The sequence below is a fragment of the Cricetulus griseus genome, chromosome 4 (genome assembly GCF_003668045.3).
Source record: "Cricetulus griseus strain 17A/GY chromosome 4, alternate assembly CriGri-PICRH-1.0, whole genome shotgun sequence".
Classification (NCBI taxonomy): domain Eukaryota; kingdom Metazoa; phylum Chordata; class Mammalia; order Rodentia; family Cricetidae; genus Cricetulus; species Cricetulus griseus.
The window spans coordinates 7,806,768-7,827,631 of NC_048597.1; the positions used below are offsets into that span (position 1 = coordinate 7,806,768).

Here is a 20,864-nt window from a genome sequence, read left to right on the forward strand (position 1 = left end):
GTTTGTTTTTTTGAGACAGGGTTTCTCTGTGTAGCATTGGAGCCTATCCTGGCACTCACTCTGGAGACCACGCTGGCCTCGAACTCACAGAGATCCGCCTGCCTCTGCCTCCTGAGTGCTGGGATTAAAGGCGTGTGCCACCAACGCCTGTCGAAATTTTATTTTACAAATCTGAGACATTTACAACTTATGTAAAAGTGAGGTCCATGTAGTAAATCCCTGTGTACCCATTGCATAGAATGTATGATGTTAAGTTTCATTGATTCTACCTCCAAGTGTGGATTACTTTGGAAACAAATTCTAAATAGTTTATCGTTTACTTGGTAGTATTTTGGGATGTAATTTTAAGTGATAGATAAGGGCATTTTACAATTAAAATTACCCGTTTAAATATTTCATCTCTTGCAGCATAACTTCATGGTGTCTTGTAGCACTTGATGTTTTGTTTTTGTTTCTTCTAGACAGGTTCTCTCTACATAGTCCTGGCTATCCTGGAACTCTCTTTGTAGACCAGGCTGTCCTCATACCCTACGCGATCCACCTGCCAGGATTAAAGGCGTGCGCCACCACTGCCTGGTGTTTTGTAACATTTGAAAAGCATTTTTCTTTTCTCCACATGCCTCATTTTTGTGTACTGAGAAGCAGTTATACAACAATATTGTGATGGTATCTTTTGTAATCAAAATGAATTCAAGAATGGCTTTTTACACAGACGTCAGAAAGGCTTGCAACGCTTCATTTGATGTGCTCCCTGGCTGGAGGCACACTTGCACTGCTCCTGGGATCCAAATGCCTTGCCTGCATGCTAACTTGCTGGCAGTGATCTGCGGACACCTGTCCTGGGGTCCCTAAATATCCTGGGGCACAGCCTTTTTCTCTCATGGTTAATGCTTCCCCTCTTTTCTTGTTACTCTGTGTGTGTGTGTGTGTGTGTGTGTGTGTGTGTGTGTGTGTGTGTGTGTGTGAAGTTACATGCAAGGGCTTCTTTAATGTAATAGATTTTGTTGGAAAAACCAGTGTTACAGAGAGCAGTTAATGACATATGTGGAAAAGAGCTGTGACTCAGTTTTCTGCGTTGAATTGCATGATCCCTGCAGGATTTTATTAATGAGTTCCAGGTCTGACTTGTATTCTAACCTTTTAAGGATAGAAACCCGCCACACACCCCATCTCTGTTGTCGTCAGGAGACAAGATAGCAAGTCCCGTGTCCTTGGAGAAGAACTCTCGTCTGGTTACTACTAAACAGACCTTTGCCTTCTTCCCCACCCCAGGCACATCAGCTGGATCATTCCGCCCATTACCTGCGCCTGAAATTTCTAATGGAGAATAGGATGCAGTTCTACATCCCGCAGCCCGAGGAGGACATTTATGAGCTGGTAATGCTTACGACCGCTGTCCCGTGTGCGTTCGGTTTTCAAATTATGTTTGTACGTGTGGTAATTGTAGCTGGTGGAGTGGAACGAGTTCTGAAATGAGTGAGCTTCCTTCGGAGTACCAAAGCTGGCAGGAATAACCTTACTTATCACAGACGTCCTCTGCTTGTCCAGGGATCGGGGCTGCACAGTCACAGAAGACGTTGAAACCCATAGATAAAGCTCAGGCAAGAGTTGAGTCATCATGACCTGTAGTCATCTTCCTGTAGACTTGTGTTCTTAATTGGTAATTCTAAGATCAGTTGCCTGTTGTCTCAATAAAAGCACCGACTCCAATTTTGTGAAACTTCCAATTCTTATCAAAACTGATGGATCAAATCTTGTGCATGGCTGGGCGTTGGTGGTGCACGCCTTTAATCCCAGCACTCGGGAGGCAGAGGCAGGTGGATCTCTGTGAGTTCGAGGCCAGCCTAGTCTACAAGAGCTGCTTGTCATGACAATGGGCACGAAAACAGGACAGGGCCTTACCACAGACAGAAGTACAGACCAAAGGTTCCTTTTGGGAAGGGGAATGACTGTGTGGAGTTTTACAGGAAACGGTGTTTTACGTCAACATTTTGAACTATACTTCTTATATTAGGAAACTCTCACCAATGTTAAGCACTCATTTTAAAGAGCTTTGAAAAATTTATGCAATTATGTTTCCACTGCAGTGGTTATGATCTGGAATGTTTTTTGCCGGCCTAGAAGGTCACCTCAGATCCCTCTAAATGTTTTTTAAGGAAATTATGAGATTGTACTTCTCTAACAGTCTGATCATGTTATATGTTGGGAAAGGATCAGAGTGGGGCTGGAAGGATGGGTGGTCCTGTGGTTTGGAACACTGACTGCTCCTGCAGAGGAACTGACCGTGAGTTCTCATTACCCATATGGTGCCTCAACCATCTGTAATTATGGTTCTGGGGTATCTGATGCCCTGTTCTGGCTTCTGTAGTCACTGCACACATGTAGTGCAAAGACATATTTGCAGGCAAGACATATATAAATAAATTATTTATTGGAAAAAGGGAAAAGAACCAAAATAGTCAGTCCACTTTAAACCACTGTTGACCGTGTCCCTGGAGGAGGCCACATTAACAGTGAGGGGCCCAGGTGTTTCTTCTGAGAAGTAGAGAATAGCCAGACTCTCTATGAAAGTCCTTTCCTTATTTAAAGAAGGAAGTACTTAGGAGGCTGAGGCAGGAGGATTACATGACCCCAGGAGTTCAAGGCTAGCCTGGAGAACAACATAGCAAGATGTTTCTTGGAGCAAATGCTTTTCCAGTCTCGCACTAAATGAGTTCTTACTCAAGTGATGGGGGAAAAATGTGCCAGCAAAATTGATTAACGTATTTATTCATTCATCTAGCAAATATTTACTTAGCATTTTTGTGCTTGGCATAATCTCTAATTCTCACAGGGTGTGTGCCAAAGGGAAAAAGAACCCTGTTTCTGGAAGAGCCTGCATTCAGGTTTGCAGACAGGCATATAAAAACAAGCCAGCAGCAGCAGCGTTTGAGGCTTGGAAAAGAAAGATGTTAGGGCAAAGGGATGGAGAGGTGTGCTCGGGTGTGCCATCTGAATGGGCAGTGGGAGAGTTCCCCGTGCTTCACAGGAAGTGTCTCACGGAGGACACGTGGGTGTGGGGAGAAGGGCCAGTTGGCAGATTCTTGTCACACAAGCATGAGCTGCAGAGTTGGACCTCAGCACCCCTGCGAAAGGTGCTACCATGGCATGCAGCCGTGTTCCAGTGCAGGGGAGACAGGAGGGAGGGCCCTCAGAGCTTGCTGGCCGGCCACACGAGCCGACCTGGCGAGTCCCAGGCTAAGTGAGGCGGCGGTCAATGTCATTTAAAGTGGAGAGTGACCAAGGAAGATACCTGACACCAGTCCCCGACCTCACATGCATGTGTACATACCTGACACCAGTCCCTGACAGTCCCTGACCATGTGCACACACATGACACCAGTGTCACATGCACACACATGACACCAGTCCCTGACCTCACATGCGTGTGCACACACATGACACCAGCCTCTGACCTCACATGCGTGTGCACACACATGACACCAGCCTCTGATCTCACATGCATGTGTACATACCTGACACCAGTCCCTGACCTCACATGCATGTGCACACACATGACACCAGACTCTGACCTCCACATCCGTGTGCACACACATGACACCAGCATGTGTACATGCATCTACATTTGCCAAAAGGAGGTGACACCACCGGCCCAGCCTGTGGTGGGGAGGACATGACTGAGCTGGTTGTACCATGCTAGGAGGTTAAAAACCAGATCAGGTACCAGACATGAAGCTAGAGAGGAACAGGGAGGCCATGTAGAGAGAGTCCAAAGGAGAAGGGAGGCCACAGTAGAAAAGGACATTACACATGGCCGTCTACATCTGAGATGTACACTGAGAGTCTGCGCAAACAAGTCAGAAACAAACGGAAAATACCTCCCACATTGTTACTGCTTTATTGTATGTAACATACACAGTGCAAGGTACAGTGTGATGGCCATGACTGTACTGAATATGAATAGCCTTCCTTGGTCTTTATTCCCTACATAATACAATATGAAAACAATTTACCTGTCATTCGTGTTGCATTAGGTTGGTATCAGATTCAATCTAAAGATAAGTCAGAGTATGGAAGAGCTGGTGAGCACGGGTTTTGTACAAATACTACACTATTTTCTGTAAGAGAGTTGAGTGTGCAGGGATTTGTGCATTCTGGGGCCACATAGGCCCTTGAACCAGTTCTGTGCAGTTCCCTAGTAATGACCATAGCTGCCCTCTTTTGTTACAGTTTCCTTGAGGTTGTTGTATGGCAGATGGATCGCACGGCATGAGACAGTGGGCACACAGAACCACTGCAGGCTAGGGCACCGTGGCTGAGATGAGAGACCATGGTGGCTTAGGCTGGGGCACCCAGAGGAGAGAGGAAAACAGGACATGATTTCGTGAGACCCAAAGAGGGGGTGCAATTTCAGTAATTTAATGAAATGGAGGTAATTTAATGTGTGCCACTTATTTGTGCATAAAGTGACCAGATTTCAAGTTTCCTAGCTCCAAATACTGTGGTCTCGGAGGAAAACATTTTAAAGACACAGTATATTCTTGAAATTTTCTGTATTTCATTAGAGTCTTTTGCTCCATCTGGTCTCAGTCTCAGCCAGCACAAGAGTGATTCTGTGGCTCAGGGGCCTGTTTATGCTGCTCTGAGCCGTCCTCGGAGACCAGTGGAAAGCAGAGATTGTGCACAGGTCATGTTCCCAGTGGGTCTTTCCAGCAATGGTTAGAACAGTTACACACTGCCACCTGGCGGGAAGGATCGGCTGTCACACACGTTTCAAAATGTACTCTCAGGACTCAAACTAAGCAGAGATGAACAATGGGTTAGGTTGTATTGCATACCGCGCTGTCCTGCTATTTGGGTGAGCATTATATGAGTAATTCCATATTTGCCATTTGGGTGACTATGTTTCCTGATCTTAAGATCATTATCGCCGAAGTCTTCTAACAGGGAAATTTAATTTTGTGAAACGTTTCCGAAGTATCTAAATAAAATCATACTGAGTTAAACCCCCTGACACCCAGGCTGTAGTGCTGATGTTCCTAGCTCTAACCCCTGTCACACTGTGTCAGAGTACACTGAAACAAGAAAATTGTATTCTCTTCTTCTTGCCGGAATAACGCTGGTATGCTGTAGAGGTGGGGGCAGGGCAGCCGTCACCAAGGGCTTTGCTTCAGTACTCCACCATGAAGTTTCTGTAAAGTTCTGTGGCTTGAGACTTACTTTCATTTCAGGATCAAATAACAGCTGGCATTTGTTTTTGCTCTTTTGTTTTCAAATTTGGGTTTCAGCTTTAGGCTTTCTTACCTAAGAAGGGAGGTCCACTCTCCTGACCTGGGACCCCTTTGGGTTTCACAAGTTGGCCTGGGAGTCACCATCGTGAGGCAAAGAGAACCGTATCTCTCGTGGTTGCAAGATCCTGCCCTGCCTACCTTGGCTTAATAAACTTTTTAAAGTGTGTTCTCACCAGCCTTAGTCCCCTTGTTTGTAAAATGGAGATCGTAATTGTCCTGGAAGTGGACGAAGAGCCACATAGCTAGAAATCCATGTCTTAGGAGATTAGGTTCAGATAGAGGAAATTACAATATCAGTTCATTTCACCGACAGTTCTGAAGTGCGAGCTCTACACTATTTCAGTCTTGAGTTTATACAGAAACACATGATGGATCGTGCTGGGTTTCTAGGTAGTCGATTGATTGTAGGCTTGATTTTCTGACTGATTCTGTAGAATTAAGTGGCTAGCAGAGACTCTTGCCCATCCACACAGTTTGTTTGTGCCAACATTCATCTCTACCAACTTTTCCTACCGTGGGTTTCCATGTGAAGGTGCTGTGTGTAAGCACAGAGGTACCCTGTATTCTCAGGACCCTCAGTCAGCGTGTTTATAACCACAGTTTGGTTTTGATGAACCCTCTGCCCAAGCACTGCAGGGTTTAATGGCTGAGGCATTATTTTTCAGTCTGTGATGAATTTAGGGTGTTCCCTGGAGTGATGTGTGTGTGGAAGGAAGGGGGGGGGTTAGAGTTCATACTGTAGCTGAGTTTGGTGACCAGATTTCTAAGTTTCTAATATAACTCTCAGTAGGTTAAAACATTTTTAAAAAAGAATGACTGGTGTGGTATGTATTTTTGTTCAAGTATCACTTATGAAAAAATAGATGTCCAAAATGCTGACCAACCCTAAGGAGCTGTTTGTGATGGGGCCCTAATTAGCCTCTTCTTTGTGATTTGCAGCTTTACAAAGAAATTGAAATCTGCCCCAAAGTCACCCAGAGTATCCACATTGAGAAGTCAGACTCCACCGCTGGAAATTATGGTAGGTTTGTTTGTCTTTGCTCTTGGGCGCTTGTGTTCCAGTTAGAGCATTTTCTGTGTAAACAGAATGTGCACATATTTACAATTCAATAAAAAGCCTTTGGGAGCCTCTTTCAAACAACACATTTGACTCCTGCGCTGGGAAGAGCATCTGAGCTACGAAGAGAGATGCTCACCCTGGGCACAGGGAGGGAAGTCCCTGGCCTTCAGTCTCCTAATTGAGTCTCCAGCGTTCTGCTGTCTTAAGAAGGAACTTGGGGAGGGGGTGGGGACAGAGAGCTAGCTCAGGGGTTAAGAGCACCTGCCGCTCTTGTAGAGGATCCACTTGGGATTCTTGCGCCTTGGGTGGCTCACAACTGCTTGCAGCTCCAGTTCCAAGGCATCTAATGCCCCACCTTCTTCTGGCTTCTGTGGTGCCTGTACTCATGGGTACCATACACTCGCACACAGACTCACAGAAATACAGTTTTTAGAATAAGGAACTGGACATAGTGGACAACAGAAAATAAAGTAACCCATTGGACATAGTGGGAATGGGTTACTTTATTTTCTGTTGTGCCTGACATGTGAAGGGAATAATATCCACTTATTCATCCTTCACACAAGCAGGCGCCGTCCTGCTTTTCCTATGGGTGAAATGAAAAGGACTTACTTATTGCTGTGCTCTGGTGCCCAAGACCACCGATGGTTCTCCAGAGGAGTTACTGCATAGTGTTCACCATGACTTTGAAGTGGTAACAGTGAAATAACACAAACAAAAATCAACAAAGGCGAAAGGACAGAAGAGAGTGTAGGGACAACAGGCTTCCGATACTGCTCACTCAATGGAGTGAGAGGGTAGAGTTGAGTCCCCAGGGTCAGTGTGGCAACACAGGATCGACTGTTAACTGGGGAGTTTTGAGAGACTTGGTCTCTGAGGCCTTTCTTGGACAGCAGGTCATCTTAAACACCCCTACCTGACACACACCATATCCTAGAGACCTGGAGGACAACAGGTACCTGACACACACTAAGTGCTGGAGGATAGCCGGCCATCTAAACACACTCTACCTGACGAACACACCCAACCCTGCTGTCCTGGAGGACAGCCAACACTCACTCTAAATGACACCGTTTGTACTGTGTAGACATACAAGCTGTATTAGAGTGTTGGGTATTTCCCTCAGACTAAGTGGTAGATGCCAGTCAAGGACCAGACTTGTGTGGGTCTGTCTGCTTGTCTTTCTTTTCTTTCTTTCTCTTATTTATTTGTTTACTTATTTATTTTGAAAGAGTGTTTCTCTGTGTCGCTTTGGCTGTGGCCTTGAAGACACTCTGTAGACCAGGCTGGTCTCAAACTCACAGAGATCCTCCTGCCTCTGCCTCCTGAACACAGGGTTAAAGGGGTGCACCACCACTGCCTGACTGTTGTGTACATCTTTCAAAAAAAAAAAAAACAAAAAAACTGGCAGGTCTGCCTGCTGTGTAACACCTTCCTGTATGGCCGACAGCACTCTGATATCCTTCGGAATGTGTCCTTCCAGTATATTTTAGACTGGTTTTAGTTTAAACAATAACAATAGCATTGAGTACAGCAAGTGTGGGAATCTGGATGTTAGGAGAGGAAGAGTTAGCTGAGGTAACAGTCACAAAGCCCAGCGCCCACACGTGACATTTCCTTTTTATACTCACCACATGTCCTTTGGGGATTTTCTGAGACTATTTGTCATCTGTACTCCAGAACCAGCCTGGAGAGCTGTCACCTGAGGTGTTATCTGTGGCTTTGCAAGAGGAAATAGGAGAAGTGGCGAATCAGGTCTTGCTCAATGACAGTCACAGGTCTATGCAAACCACATAGCCACCTATTTACAAAGTGTTGGCCTACTGTGCGCTGGAAGGAGCTGGCAGTTCCTGATGAAATGTCGAGACCACTGTTTACACATATTTGAGCTCTTTCTCTGAATGCTGCTATTAATCTTTTAGTGTTTGAAAATTTCCAAACCCTGCACAGGGCAGCTGGTATTATATTCCTTCCGCATCTCCTTCCCCAGGCAAATAACCTCATCTCAAAATGCTCGTCAGAAGCTTGTGGCCTAATGAAGAGGACCTAATTTTGTAGCTCTGGCCACTTCCATTATACCTTCATGCCATTTACTGTTTGACCCTTGAACTAAACACATCAGAAAGCCTGGAGGACATTTTCAGTGGCAACGAATTCATTTTTATAAAGGGCTTATTATGCAACCCAAGTGTGACCTCTGTGATTAAAGCCATAATTGGTGGCACTGGCGTAAACAAGTGCCTGGTCCTGTGGGACTCAGATGCTTTGGGCTGTGCTTCTTCTCCTGCCTATTGTACTTAATTTCTTTCAAGGAAGAGGAAACCAGTGGGGATCTAGACAAGAACTGATTTCCAAGCTCTTAGGCTTTTAGTCTAGACTCAGTGATTCCGGGACACAGAAGTAAGCCCTTGGTGTAAAGCCACCCTATAGTTACCTCTACTTTCCTTAGAAGATGTTTTCCAGGTGCCTAAAATTGTGGATAGCAGAGTCCTATGCCACATTCCCTCCCCCCACACACATACACACCAATAATAAAGTTCAAAGTTTTAATGTGTATGCATATATATGTTTTATCTGTGTGCAGTGTTGCATGCCTGGTGCCATTGGAGGTGAGACGTAGGAACTGGAATTAAAGATGGTTTCTAACCATCATGTAGTTGCTGAGAATTGAACCTGGGTCCTCTGGGCCCTTGAATACTGAGCCATCTCTCCAGCCCCTCATAAGGTTTGATTTGTAGGTTAAGCACACTAGGAGAATAACAGCAATGGACCATAATAAAGAAGCTCTGTAACAATGTGTTGTAATTAGAGTTACTTTCCTGGGTGCTGTTAGGAAGTACTCCAACAAGAGCAACCCAGTGGAGAAGGGGTTTATGTCAGCTCACAGCTCCAGGGTAGGTTCCGCCATGGTGGGGAAGTCCTGGCTTCAGGGGTCTGAGGAAACAGAAAGCAATGAGTGCTCGCACTCAAGATGCTGCCACCCTCCTTCCCTCCATTCATCCAGTCATGCCTGGATGGTCTCCGAGGGGATTGTAGATAGAACTTGTTCACAGTCCTGCATGATCTGATGGTCTCACCCCAGAGACAGCTGTGCCATCTCAATGTAGACTCAGCCAGCCTGCATCTGGTCCTCATAGCAGCCTATGTGTAGCTTTCCTGTACATAGGAGCCCCACATGTGTGCAAGCCGCTAGCACACAACACCAGCACAGGCCATCTTAACAGTACCGAGTGCTGTTTTCTATTTGAGAACCGAAAAAGATGACCTAATAACTCAACTGGCTGAATAAATAAAGAGTAAACACTTAGGCCAGGCAGTGGTGGGTGCACGCCATTAATCCCAGCATCCAGGAGGCAGAGGAAGATGGATCTCTTGAGTCCAAGGCCTGCCTGGTCTGTAGAGTGAGTTCCAGAACAGCCAAGGCTACACAGAGAAAACAAAACAAAAGAAAACAAAAGAATAAACACCTGGGAATTTCTCTCTCCATGCCAGCCCTTAGGTGGAACTTAGATTATGTGCTGCTCCACTGTCTGTGAGTGGAAGTGTGCAGAGGTCAACACTGTGGCTTCCCCTTACCTCAGAGGACCTCTGATACTATGTTAGCTGTGTGTCATCCTTATGGTGAGCGTCTGTACCTGAATCTCTGTTGTGGATCCCCTTTGGCCATGGATGTCTGTATGAGGGATTTCTTGGCAGTTCATCAAATCAGCTGGAGGTCTAGTTTCTTCACGTGATCTTAATTGCTTCCTTCTCTAAGTCCTAGGGCATTTATCACTCTTGATGCCTTCCTGTTTTTACAGTGGCGGCCTCCTGATTACTGGTTACCTTGGTTTGATATTGAATGATGTCCTTCTGCCCCTGTTGGCAATCATTTTGGCTTTTGTTAGAGTCTGCAGAGATTATAGGGTGTTCCCATCCCACAGAAAACCTTTGTTAATTGGCTGTAAGACCACTGACTTCTTCATTCAGCTAACTGTAGCTTGTAAAGTTTCCATAACTTTGTTGATGTAGGAGATGGTTACCTGTGCTGCCCCGTGATGCAGGTAGGAGCTGCTTGGACCCCCCTACACATTTGTCCTTCAGGGTGCTGCATGTGTTTGTAAAGTTGTGTCCTCCTTGCATAGACTTTGGAAAGGAAGTTGTGCCCATGGTCTGTTGACAATCAGAGATGATCCTGCTTGAGAACTCGAGTACGCTTCTGGTTTCTAGATGTCTATATTTTGTACCCAAGTGCCTGGTGCAGAATTTCATAGTTAACATAGGGCTCAGAGTGGACGGGTCCCCTGCCTCGCCCACTCCTTATCTGTCATTCAAACACCAGGATCAGAAGGAAATTCTTGAATGACCTCTGTCAACTGTGGCTCCAAAGCGTCCTCTGTCTTGTCTTCCAACTACACAGCCTAGTTCTCAGCATGTCCCATTAGCATTTTAATTCCCCTGCCCCATAAGAATGAAATTCAAACTAATAATATAGTGAAGACTAGGAAGTTCTGTTCTCTGTCTGAGAGAGTTATAGGAGAATTAGCAATGGCAGGTGGCCTTTCCTGCCTAGTCCACGAGCTAAACAGAAAGCTTATATTTGACAGTACTGGAAAAATCCCAGTGGCTCTCTGGCATCCAGCCTTATAGCATGTTTTCCTCTCTTCTTTATTCTTTCTTTCTTTCTTTATCCTATTTTTTAATTAATTTTTTTCATTTATTTTACATATTGGCCAGTTTCCCCCACCCACTCCTCCTCTGTCTCCTTTCAGAAAGGGGCAGGCCTACCATGGGCATCTACGGAGCATGTATTTCGCCTATTTTTTTTTTAAAACAACTTTTGTTCTCTCGGCATTGGTTGGTTAACTAGTTAATATTCTGATGGTCACTGGTAGAGTATGAAATCAGTTAACCAAATTCCAGTATGAAATGGTATGTGTAAAGTGAGCTTTCTGAATGTGGTAATAAGTTAAAGCAGCGTCCATATTGCAGTATGCATGGGTGAACACACATCATGCCTGGGACAGCGGGGTGGGGGGTTGGGAGGGTGGGGAACTGTGGAGGTCAGCTGATCTGTCTGTCTTGTGCTGTGTGAGGAAGAGGACAAAAAAGGCAAATCAATGCCCTTCACCAGGAAACAGGTGATACAAACTAATGTTCTTTTGTTTGCATTGACAAGCGAGTGTGAAGTATGAGAGTAATGCACCTAGCGGTTATTTATTTTTATAGGTAGTTGCCTTTAGAGTGATCTAAAAATACTTTTTTTTTCCCTGCTGTGTAAAATGATCTGAACAACAGGAAAGAAAAACAATTCCAAAGTGTAACCCAAAACATAGACATAGCTCTGTGCTCATAGCAGGTATTTCCTGTTGCTGTCTAAACATTCAGAGGTGTGAGCCTGCCTTCTGTCCTGTGTTCTGTAGGGTTTTCCCTTTCTTCTGTGGACGAAGATGGTGTCCGGAGGCTCTATGTGAACAGTGTCAAGGAAACAGGCTTAGCATCCAAGAAAGGTAAGACTGTGGAGGCCGTGGCTGCATCCATCCATCCATCCATCCATCCATCCATCCATCCATCTATCTATCTATCCATCTTTCTATCTCTCTTGACTTTTTAATTTTTGAGGCAGGGCCTTGATATGTAGCTGAGGCTGGCTTGGAACTCATGGTGCAATTCAGGCTGGTCTTGAACTCATGATCTTCCTGCATCAGCCTCTCTACTGTTAGTTCTACAGACTTGCAAACCCCCACCTCTACCCCTGCCCCCACCCCCTAGCCCTTGTTTATCCCGTAGTTTCCCTCTGGGTTTTTTTCATTGGTTAACAAGAAGGACATTTTCAGAGGGTTTGTGTCTAGAGAATAGGATGTCCTTGAAAACAATTCCAAGGAAGTGGGTTTTACATTCGGGTGTGCAGGAAATGTCACCCTCCTAGCTTCTAGGTGAGACTCTGAGCCTGTATCTATGTCCCCTTTAATCTCCTGAAGAACTCTGGGCCATGAGGGAAGCAAAACTTTGGTTCTCACTGGTTGGAGGCATTGGCCGAGCCTGCAGCACTTCGTCACTTCCTGGAAAGTGTGCAGAGGTTGACTTAAGACCCAGCCCCCTCATCTCTGTGTTGGCACCCCTCCCCTGATATGTCCCGCCGGCTTCTTTTGGCCCTCCCGGAGCTTACCATGCATTTTGGCTGCCTTTGAGCCCTGTTCTCCATCCTGTTTGTAGTTTCGGAGTCCCTTCTCAACCTAGATTACAGGGGACCCTCTTCCATGGACTGTGCATCTCTGGGTTCTACCAACTACACATTGAAAATCTTTGGGGTGTGGTGCTAAAAAAGTTACCAACTACTGAACATATGCTTACCTTTGTCCTTGTCATCTTTCCCTAAGCAATATAATGTAGTTACCACTTTCATAGCTTTTATGTTTGTTTAGGTATTATAGGAAATTTACAGATGATTCAAATATGACTACTCTATACCTGTGGATGTTGTCAAGAGCTTTCCTGGAATCCACCTGCTAAGGGTACCAAGAGAAGCCAGAATTTGTCCACTCCATTAAATAGAACCACTATAACATATTAAACTCTCCGGCTCAAACAGTTTTCTCAACTCACAATTCAAGAGTCTAGAATTCTGAAGCCAAGGTGTTGGCTGGATGGATTCCATTTGGAGCCTCAGGGAAGACTCTGTCAGTTGTCTCTTAGCTACAGCGGCTGTCAGCCATTCCCAGTGATCCTTGGTTTGTAACCCATGTTCCCCTTTTGCCTTGGGACTCTTCATGGCCATTGCTGTGTCCTTAGCCTTTTTGTGGCTGTTGCCTAAGAAAGAACAGAGGTCATTTTGGTTTAACACTCACCCTCAATTTCTGTGAGTTTTGTCTTAGTTAGGGGCTTATTTTGATTTAATTATGTCTGTAACATTATATATAGTTACACCAATTATTTTAATTATCTCCATAATAAGTTTCTGAACATCTTTGCAAAGAAGGTTGCTTTCAGATGTAGGCAGACATGATTGTTTTTGTTTTGTTTTGAAAAAGGGGGACACTGTTCAGCTCATTATATTTATAAGAATATGAAGCAGGTCAGTGAGTTTAGGAATTTTGCTCTTGGTGTGGAATTTTGTGGGAACCCAGCACATCTGTGTCAGCTATACTTAGACATGGCTACCCAAATCTCCTCTGTCAAGAACTCTGAATGGAGCAGTAGGAACAGAGGGGGACTGAATTTCCTACCTCCATCCCTGTAGCTGTGGGCCTAGTTCTGGGTGTTTCATAGCTTGTGAGTTCCCTGAGTGGGTTATTTCAACCTGTGCTGTAACCATGGGAGAATCTGAATCCAGTCTGTCTGCACAGGCGGAGAAGGTGGGACGTGAGGGAGGAATAGTCGGAATCACTTATGTTCTAGCCACTATGGCAAGAACCTCCTATGTGTGCCCTCTGTACCTTCTAGGCTGCGGGCCCAGTGGAGGGCAGAGTTTGCCGAGGCACTGAGCTGTGGCTCGGCTGTGAATAGATGGGTTCATTCCCCTCCAGACCTGCAGGCTGATCTTTATCACTTTCTGCAGGATGAGTGTGCTGTGGGTGTGGCCCCGGGGGTGGGGGATATTCTGGCTTTAGTCACATCCTGTTTTAAAGTTCTTTGAGTCTGAGAACCCTGATACTCGATGAAAACAAATGTCTCCCCAGCCTCCTTGTGCCATAGAGTAGTGTTCTCAGCAGAAGAGCAGTGTGTGTGTGTCTTTTGTGGCCACAAAGACCACCCTGACACTCCACACAGGCAGGCAGTGCCAGGAGGAGGCATGTGGGGTGTTAGGTCTAACAATGAATGAAAACATACATCCCACCACACCCTCTTCAGGGCTCACTGCAGTCCTCACACCCCATGTACACACTGAGTACCAAACATCCCTCCCCTGGCTTCCCTCCACTCCTCCCGGTTAGTGTGATGCTGTCCTGCACCCAGGCTTTGAGATCTGTCATCTCAAATGTGAGACATTTTCTTTCCCAGATTTAGTGATTCCAAGTTCTTTGCTCTTTAGCATGTAGATTAGAACTCTGGCTGGCTTTTTGATCACAGCCTCGGTGCCCGAAAACCCTGTTAAAATGACCAGCATATGTTGCTGAGAAGAGAGGCCGAGGGAATGCTGCCTAAGTGGAGCTGAGCACGCTGCTCTCTGGTTTTCACCTTCATTCCCTTCTGTTGGCCATGTTGGGCTTTTGGCTATTCCGCACTGCAGTTGGGCCCCATGTTGCCTCTCCCACCCTATTGCTCATCACACACAGACTGCTCTTAGTTGGTTCACACAAACATGGACTCCCTTGCAGAAAGGACTTTTGTACCTCACTGTGTTCTTTGACCCTTCCTCTCCACTCATCATGGCCCTGTTTGTTTTGGACTATCACTCTCCCTTTGAGGTTACTGGAGAGCCGTTGTGTTGTCATCTAGTATCTTCATGATGGTCTCACAGGACATAACCTGGCTGAGGAGGACACAGGTCATCTTGCTCCAAACAGCTTGGATATGCTGGGCGTTGGTGGCGCACGCCTTTAATCCCAGCACTCGGGAGGCAGAGGCAGGCGGATCTCTGTGAGTTCGAGGCCACCCTGGTCTCCAGAGCGAGTGCCAGGTTAGGCTCCAAAGCTACACAGAGAAACCTGTCTTGAAAAACAAAAACAAACAAACAAACAAACAAACAAAACCAAACAGCTTGGATATGGCATAGGTAGGTTTTTCATGGTCAGTTCTTATTTCCAGGGTCAGTTGGGGTACATAGCAACTTGAAGAGCCAATGTCTGTTGAATATCTTCAGCGATTGCACGGCTGGCTTCATTTCCTCTCATCACCACATTTCCCTCTTACATATGAGACTGGGTCTGGGGGTGACTCAGTAAGAACCGTCACAGAGCCTGTCCGTGACCGTCACAGAGCCTGTCCATGCCCAAACGGTGACAGAAAGACCCCAGTGCACAGCTTCACAGCACAGTGCTGCCAACACTTCCTCTCCACTCACTGCTCATTCTGAGAATAAGCCACCCTGTGTTGTCTTCCTGCTGTTGCCATAACAAACTACTGGAAGCTGGGTGGCTTACAGCAGCAGAAACTTATGTGTTTGCAGTTCCAGGGAAGCCAGGCAAGGTTTCCCTGGCCATGCTCGCCAGAGAACACTCTTTGGTATCATCCAGGCTCTATGGCCCCCCATGTTTGTGGGCTTGTGGCCATATCCCCCCAGGCTCTGCGTCCATCTTCACTGGCTCCCAACTCTTCTTTGTGAATCTCTCTTCCTTGGGCCCAGTGAGGACATGTCAGTGGGCTTAGGGCCCACCAGACATGGCAAGGTCTTATGGTTACAACTGTACAGATCCTCTTTCAAGGTAGAATTGCACTCACAGACTTTAAGTGCAGGAACATAGGGACAAAGTTTTCAGGGGCCAGCACTCAACTTGCCATTACTCTTATGCTGCCGGTCAGACTGGGCTGCATATGAGTTCCAGGACATACATACATACATGCTCCCACACACATGCACACACACAGGCATGAAAGCATAGATATGCACACACACACACAGGCACACATGCATGCACACACATGTACACACCAAAACTAAACACCAACACCTGGCTTTTCCTATATTGACATTTTATATTTTCTGTTTAAATATTATACTGCTCCAGATTTCTACCTAAAAATGAATTTTTGGGGCCTCAGCTGTTAAAAATCACTGGCTGCTCTTCCAGAGGTCCTGAGTTCAATTCCCAGCACCCACATGGCAGCTCACAACCTCTTTAATGTCCCATGGAATCTGATGCTTTCCTGGTGTGCAGATATACATGCAGACAAAACACACATAGAAATAAATAATAGATCTTAAATACAATGAGCTATTTTCTCAACAGAATTTTACCTTTTACGGTAAAACATTCACATTTCATTTCTATTCCCTCCCCATGTGGTGTGTGTGTGTGTGTGTGTGTGTGTGTGTGTGTTGTAAGTTTTGGAAATCTGAGTGAGGAGAGCCAGGGTTAACTCCAAATCTGGGAAGTGAGAACTGTCTAGAATGATTCTTGTGCAGAGTCAGAGCTGGGACCATGGCTACCTGGGGTGGGGTGACTTCTCCATTCTGCAATTCCTCTCTGCCTCCATTCACTTCCCATCTTGGGGAGATGCCCCCTCTTTCTAGGGAGACTCCCCCCCCCTTAGCAGTGTGTTCCCCCTCAGCCTCCTTCTTCTCAAGCAGCTACAATGTCTATAATAAAGATTTGAACTACCCCGTCTTAGTCACAGCTTCTGGTTTTCCCAGGTCGGGTTGTGCTCGACTGTCCCTTTGCGTCCCAAACATTGTCCCTTCCTGAGGTGTGCCCTGCAGAGGTTGCAGAGGCCTCCGAGGACCCTACCACAATGAAATGGAAGCTGTCCTTGCCTGGGTCCTGGTGTCATTCAAAGGTGGGAGCCGGGTGATAACAGCTGCATTTGTTTCTCTAAACTGTCCGCTCTGAGCGAATTTGGGAAAAAAACAAAAAGGAAACAACTTATTTATAGTGGTAGATGGAAGAAACTTCTGCATTTTAGTTGTGGAAATGATCAATAGATACAAGTGTGTATGAAACACTGTTGCCAACATTCCCGAGACAATAGATACAAGTGTGTACAAAACATTGTTGCCAGCATTCTGAGACAATTGATACAAGTGTGTACAACCACTGCAGCCAATTTTCTCAGAGACCAGCATCTTGGGGAGTTAACTGGAATCAGCATTTGTAAAAGGAAATGGGCAGATCCTTAGAACACGTGGAAGACGTAATAGTTGGTTCAAGTCAGCAGTTCTCAACCTGTGTGGGTTGTGACCCCTTGTGTGTTGTTGGGGGAACCTAAGACCATACGTACATTGCAAGTCATAACAGTAGTAAAATTACAGTTATGAAGCAGCAATGAAATAATGTTACGGTTGGGGGTCACCACAATGTGAGGAACTGTATTAAAGGGTCACAGTATTAGGATGGTTGAGAACCGCTGCTCTAGAACCTTCTCAAACCCATGTGTGTTTGCATCCTGCTCCCAGCGGACCTGTGGCTACGAGACTCATTACAGGAGAGCTCGGCATGCCCCTCCTGGCAGAACTTCTAAGTAGTTATGCTCTGATTTGTGTGACATTAAAACTTTCCCATCTTGCGTTGGCAGGCCTGAAGGCGGGGGATGAGATTCTTGAGATCAATAATCGTGCTGCTGGCACCCTGAATTCATCTGTGCTCAAAGATTTCCTCTCCCAGCCCTCCCTGGGCCTCCTGGTGAGGACCTACCCTGAGCTGGAGGGAGGACTGGAACTTCTGGAGGACCCACCCCACCGAGTGGACGGCCCTGTGGACCTCGGCGAGAGCCCCCTCGCCTTCCTCACCAGCAACCCAGGTATGCGGGGGCCTGGGACTGTGCGTCATCAGCCTGTGGCCCAGGAAGTGCACACACTCAGTGCACAGGGCTTGCTCCTGCAGGCATTGGAAGGTGTCAGGGACTGAGTGAAGCTGGCCCTGTGATTCCTGTTGACATTTTTTAAAGGGAAAGGGGGAGGTGCTTTTGTCATGGAGTATCTGCTTTGTGTTTCTTTTGCTCATTTTTCATCTGGGAGAGAGGTGAGTGGTGAGGCCACCATTTCAAGCTTGTGGATAGAGGTATGGGATCACAAGGCTCGAGGATGCGTGGTCCTCTTCTAGCCTTCTTTCTCCATCCCCAAAGTCTGCCCAGCCCTGTTCCTCTTCCCATGTGAGAGAAACTGGATGCTGTGTGAGGAAACTTGTCCAGCAGGTGTTTGCTTGCTTTGAATCATGTATGTGAACATGAATCGGGCTGGTGGAACCCCTGCTCTCCCCTGGTCCACCTGCCACTCTTACCCCCTGTCTTTCCTGATCTCTCTGGCAACTGGATACTCGAGTCTGATAGAAGCAGCTTGGGTGCCCCCTGCCTTGGAAGCCTTCCTGGGACCCCCCCCTTCACAGAGTTAGTCCCCCCCCCTGCACCCCCGGCTCCATGACTTGGAAAATGTGGCTCTTTGGGCTCCAGCTATATTATGCTATTAGATCTGCTTCTTTTTGTTTGTTTTCTAAAGTTTTATACTGATAGGCTTTCACTTTGCAGCCCAGACTGGCTTGGAACTCCCTGAATAGCCTAGGTTGGCCTTGAACCCAAGATTCCCCTGCTGCAGCTTTCCGAGTACTGGCATCACAGGAGAACACCTCTGTGATACTTTTCTTGCCTGTATCTTTCTCTCTTATGTTTGTTTTCTTGGATTGGTGTATTTTCTTCATCTTTACCTTCTAGCCCTTTGGACAGAGCCTCCCACACAGGTGATCCTTCCCTATTGAACTTGAGAGTGAAGGTGTGAACAAAGGAGCCGTGTCGATTGCTGTAGCTAGGTTTTTATGAACTGGTGCTAGGGGTTTGGGTTCACTGACTGGGCTTAATTTTGGAATTATTTTCGTCTTCATCTTGTGTTTTCACGGGGAGAAGCAAGCTTGAGGCCTCATGGACTTGCATGGGGGAGGTGTTCTCTAGTTTCAGTGTTGTGTTGTAGGTACTTAGTTGTGTGTTGCTCCTTGCCATTGCTGTTAGATTACCGTCTGCAGCTTGACTGCCTAAGCAAGAAGCCTGTGGCCACTTATGGTTCTGTTCAGTGGCTCTTGGAAGAATTTGACAAGTAGAAGCTTCAAACATTGATTGTACTTACTGTTGACTTCTGGGACCACTATGTTATATTGGACGTCACACTTAAAAAGCTGCTTCAGTTAGCCCAGAATGCCAAGGAAAGTGGGATCAGGATCATGGAGGCTGTTCTCACAGATGGCCATAAGGTGGCGTTTGTGATCCTGCAAAACAACCCACAGCTTCTGTTCCGCAGAGAGACAGAATGAAACACATTAGGTGTGTGATGTTAGGCTGTTTCAGGATTTTGTGATCATGTACACGATTGCTGTGTGGCTGTGTTTGCATTAATCTGTGTCATTCCCATTGTTTATAGATACAAGTTCAGAATTTGCATGGTATAACCCACAAACTGAAACCTGATCACCCCACCCGAGTTTGGTTCTTTCCCCATTGCAATGGCAGATTGAGAGGGTTGTGATGGGAGTTCTGGTCCACTAAGCCAGAGATGTTTACTCTCCGGCCCCTAGAGATAAAGTCCTTGTGTAAAATGGACTCTTGCTCACAAATTGCTTCCTTATTTACTGTCACTGTTTGTTTCTTACTTAAAAGACCCTTGGAAGTATACACAGATTATTTCCATTAGTGTTTTTAAATAATTGTTCTGTATAGATTGCAGTGGTGCTGTCTTTAATACCGTGGAGTCCTAAACACAACACTGGCTTTCCTGTCGTGCCCCATAGTCAAGGCACCGCTGGGCTTACTCTTGTCTAAAACAGTAAAACCTCAACCTTGGAGTCTGGAAGGAGATTTATTCTTTCCTTTGTTTTTTTCCTAACTGAATGGCCGTGACTTGGAGCTCATGATCCCCACCTGGGTCTCTGCCTTCTGGGTGCTTCGGCTTCCTGGTCCTTATCTGACAGCAGAAGATGAAAGGGGACAGCAAGGAAACAGGATGGGCAGCCAGGCAAGCCTGCGCATAGCAAGGCAGAGATAACACAGACTCAGCGGACAACTGCCTTAGCACAGAGCAGTGGGACAATAATGGGTCGGCTCCACTCCAGCCTGGATCTAAATTTAGAAGTAACTAAACATAGGAGCCATCTGAGTGGCAAAGTCCGGGGTTTGGTGCTAGGGCACTTTTAAGGTGGTCGTACCGAGTATTTGGTGACCTGGATAGAGACCCAGGTGGGAAGTGTGAGCATTTCAGGGACTTTGAGGCCCACGTGATCCCTGGTACTGTCTGCCCAGCATGCAGACTTGAGCAGACCTCCCCCTGAGAGTCCAGATTGCAGGTATTGATTCTCTTTCAAACTTTGGTTATTTCTGAACCTCTTTCTCACATAGAGGCTTGTAAGTAGAAACACCATAGACTGGCGGTTAAAAATAGTCCCTGAAGCGGGTTCTTTGGGACTGCGTTCATTTTGATGTTAGCCCCTATGGGTCCTGATTCACCCACCACTCTGTGTCCTGTGTCCTCATTATGAAATGGAGACAAGAGCACACTGCCATACTGCTAGGTCAGTGTGATGGTTAAATAAGTCATAAAAACGTTCAGACCGGCAGTAGGGTACATCCTAAGCCAGTTTCTGTCACGGAGGACATGAGGATTGTCTCATCAATAGCAATCAGTCGTGTCTGCTCACTGTCCCCTCCTCCACTTCTGTCTGGAGCGGGTGGCTCGTCTGACACTCTGGTATATGAAGTAGACCCTGTGTCCCCTAGAAGGCAAAGATGAAGAAAATACACCCAATCCAAGAAAACAAACATAAGAGAGAAAGATACAGGCAAGAAAAGTATCACAGAGGTGTTCACCGTGCTTACAGTTTTCCAGGTGGAGAGAAGGACTTCTGTAGTACTGCAGTCCCTGGACCCCATTCACAGCCCTTGAGTCGCTCTAGTTCTTGTGT

At 46.2% G+C, this 20,864-nt stretch overlaps 1 protein-coding gene across 2 annotated transcripts in view; it reads left to right on the forward strand.

The window, feature by feature from the left end:
* Tiam1 (TIAM Rac1 associated GEF 1) overlaps positions 1–20,864 on the forward strand; it is a 342,013-nt gene that overhangs the window by 275,932 nt on the left and 45,217 nt on the right. For both annotated transcript variants that reach the window (XM_027415559.2, XM_035444349.1), the window contains 4 exons: positions 1,273–1,377; positions 6,231–6,312; positions 11,754–11,840; positions 17,503–17,727. In XM_027415559.2, the coding sequence (XP_027271360.1) occupies positions 1,273–1,377; positions 6,231–6,312; positions 11,754–11,840; positions 17,503–17,727 (499 nt within the window). The remainder of the gene's footprint in view (positions 1–1,272; positions 1,378–6,230; positions 6,313–11,753; positions 11,841–17,502; positions 17,728–20,864) is intronic.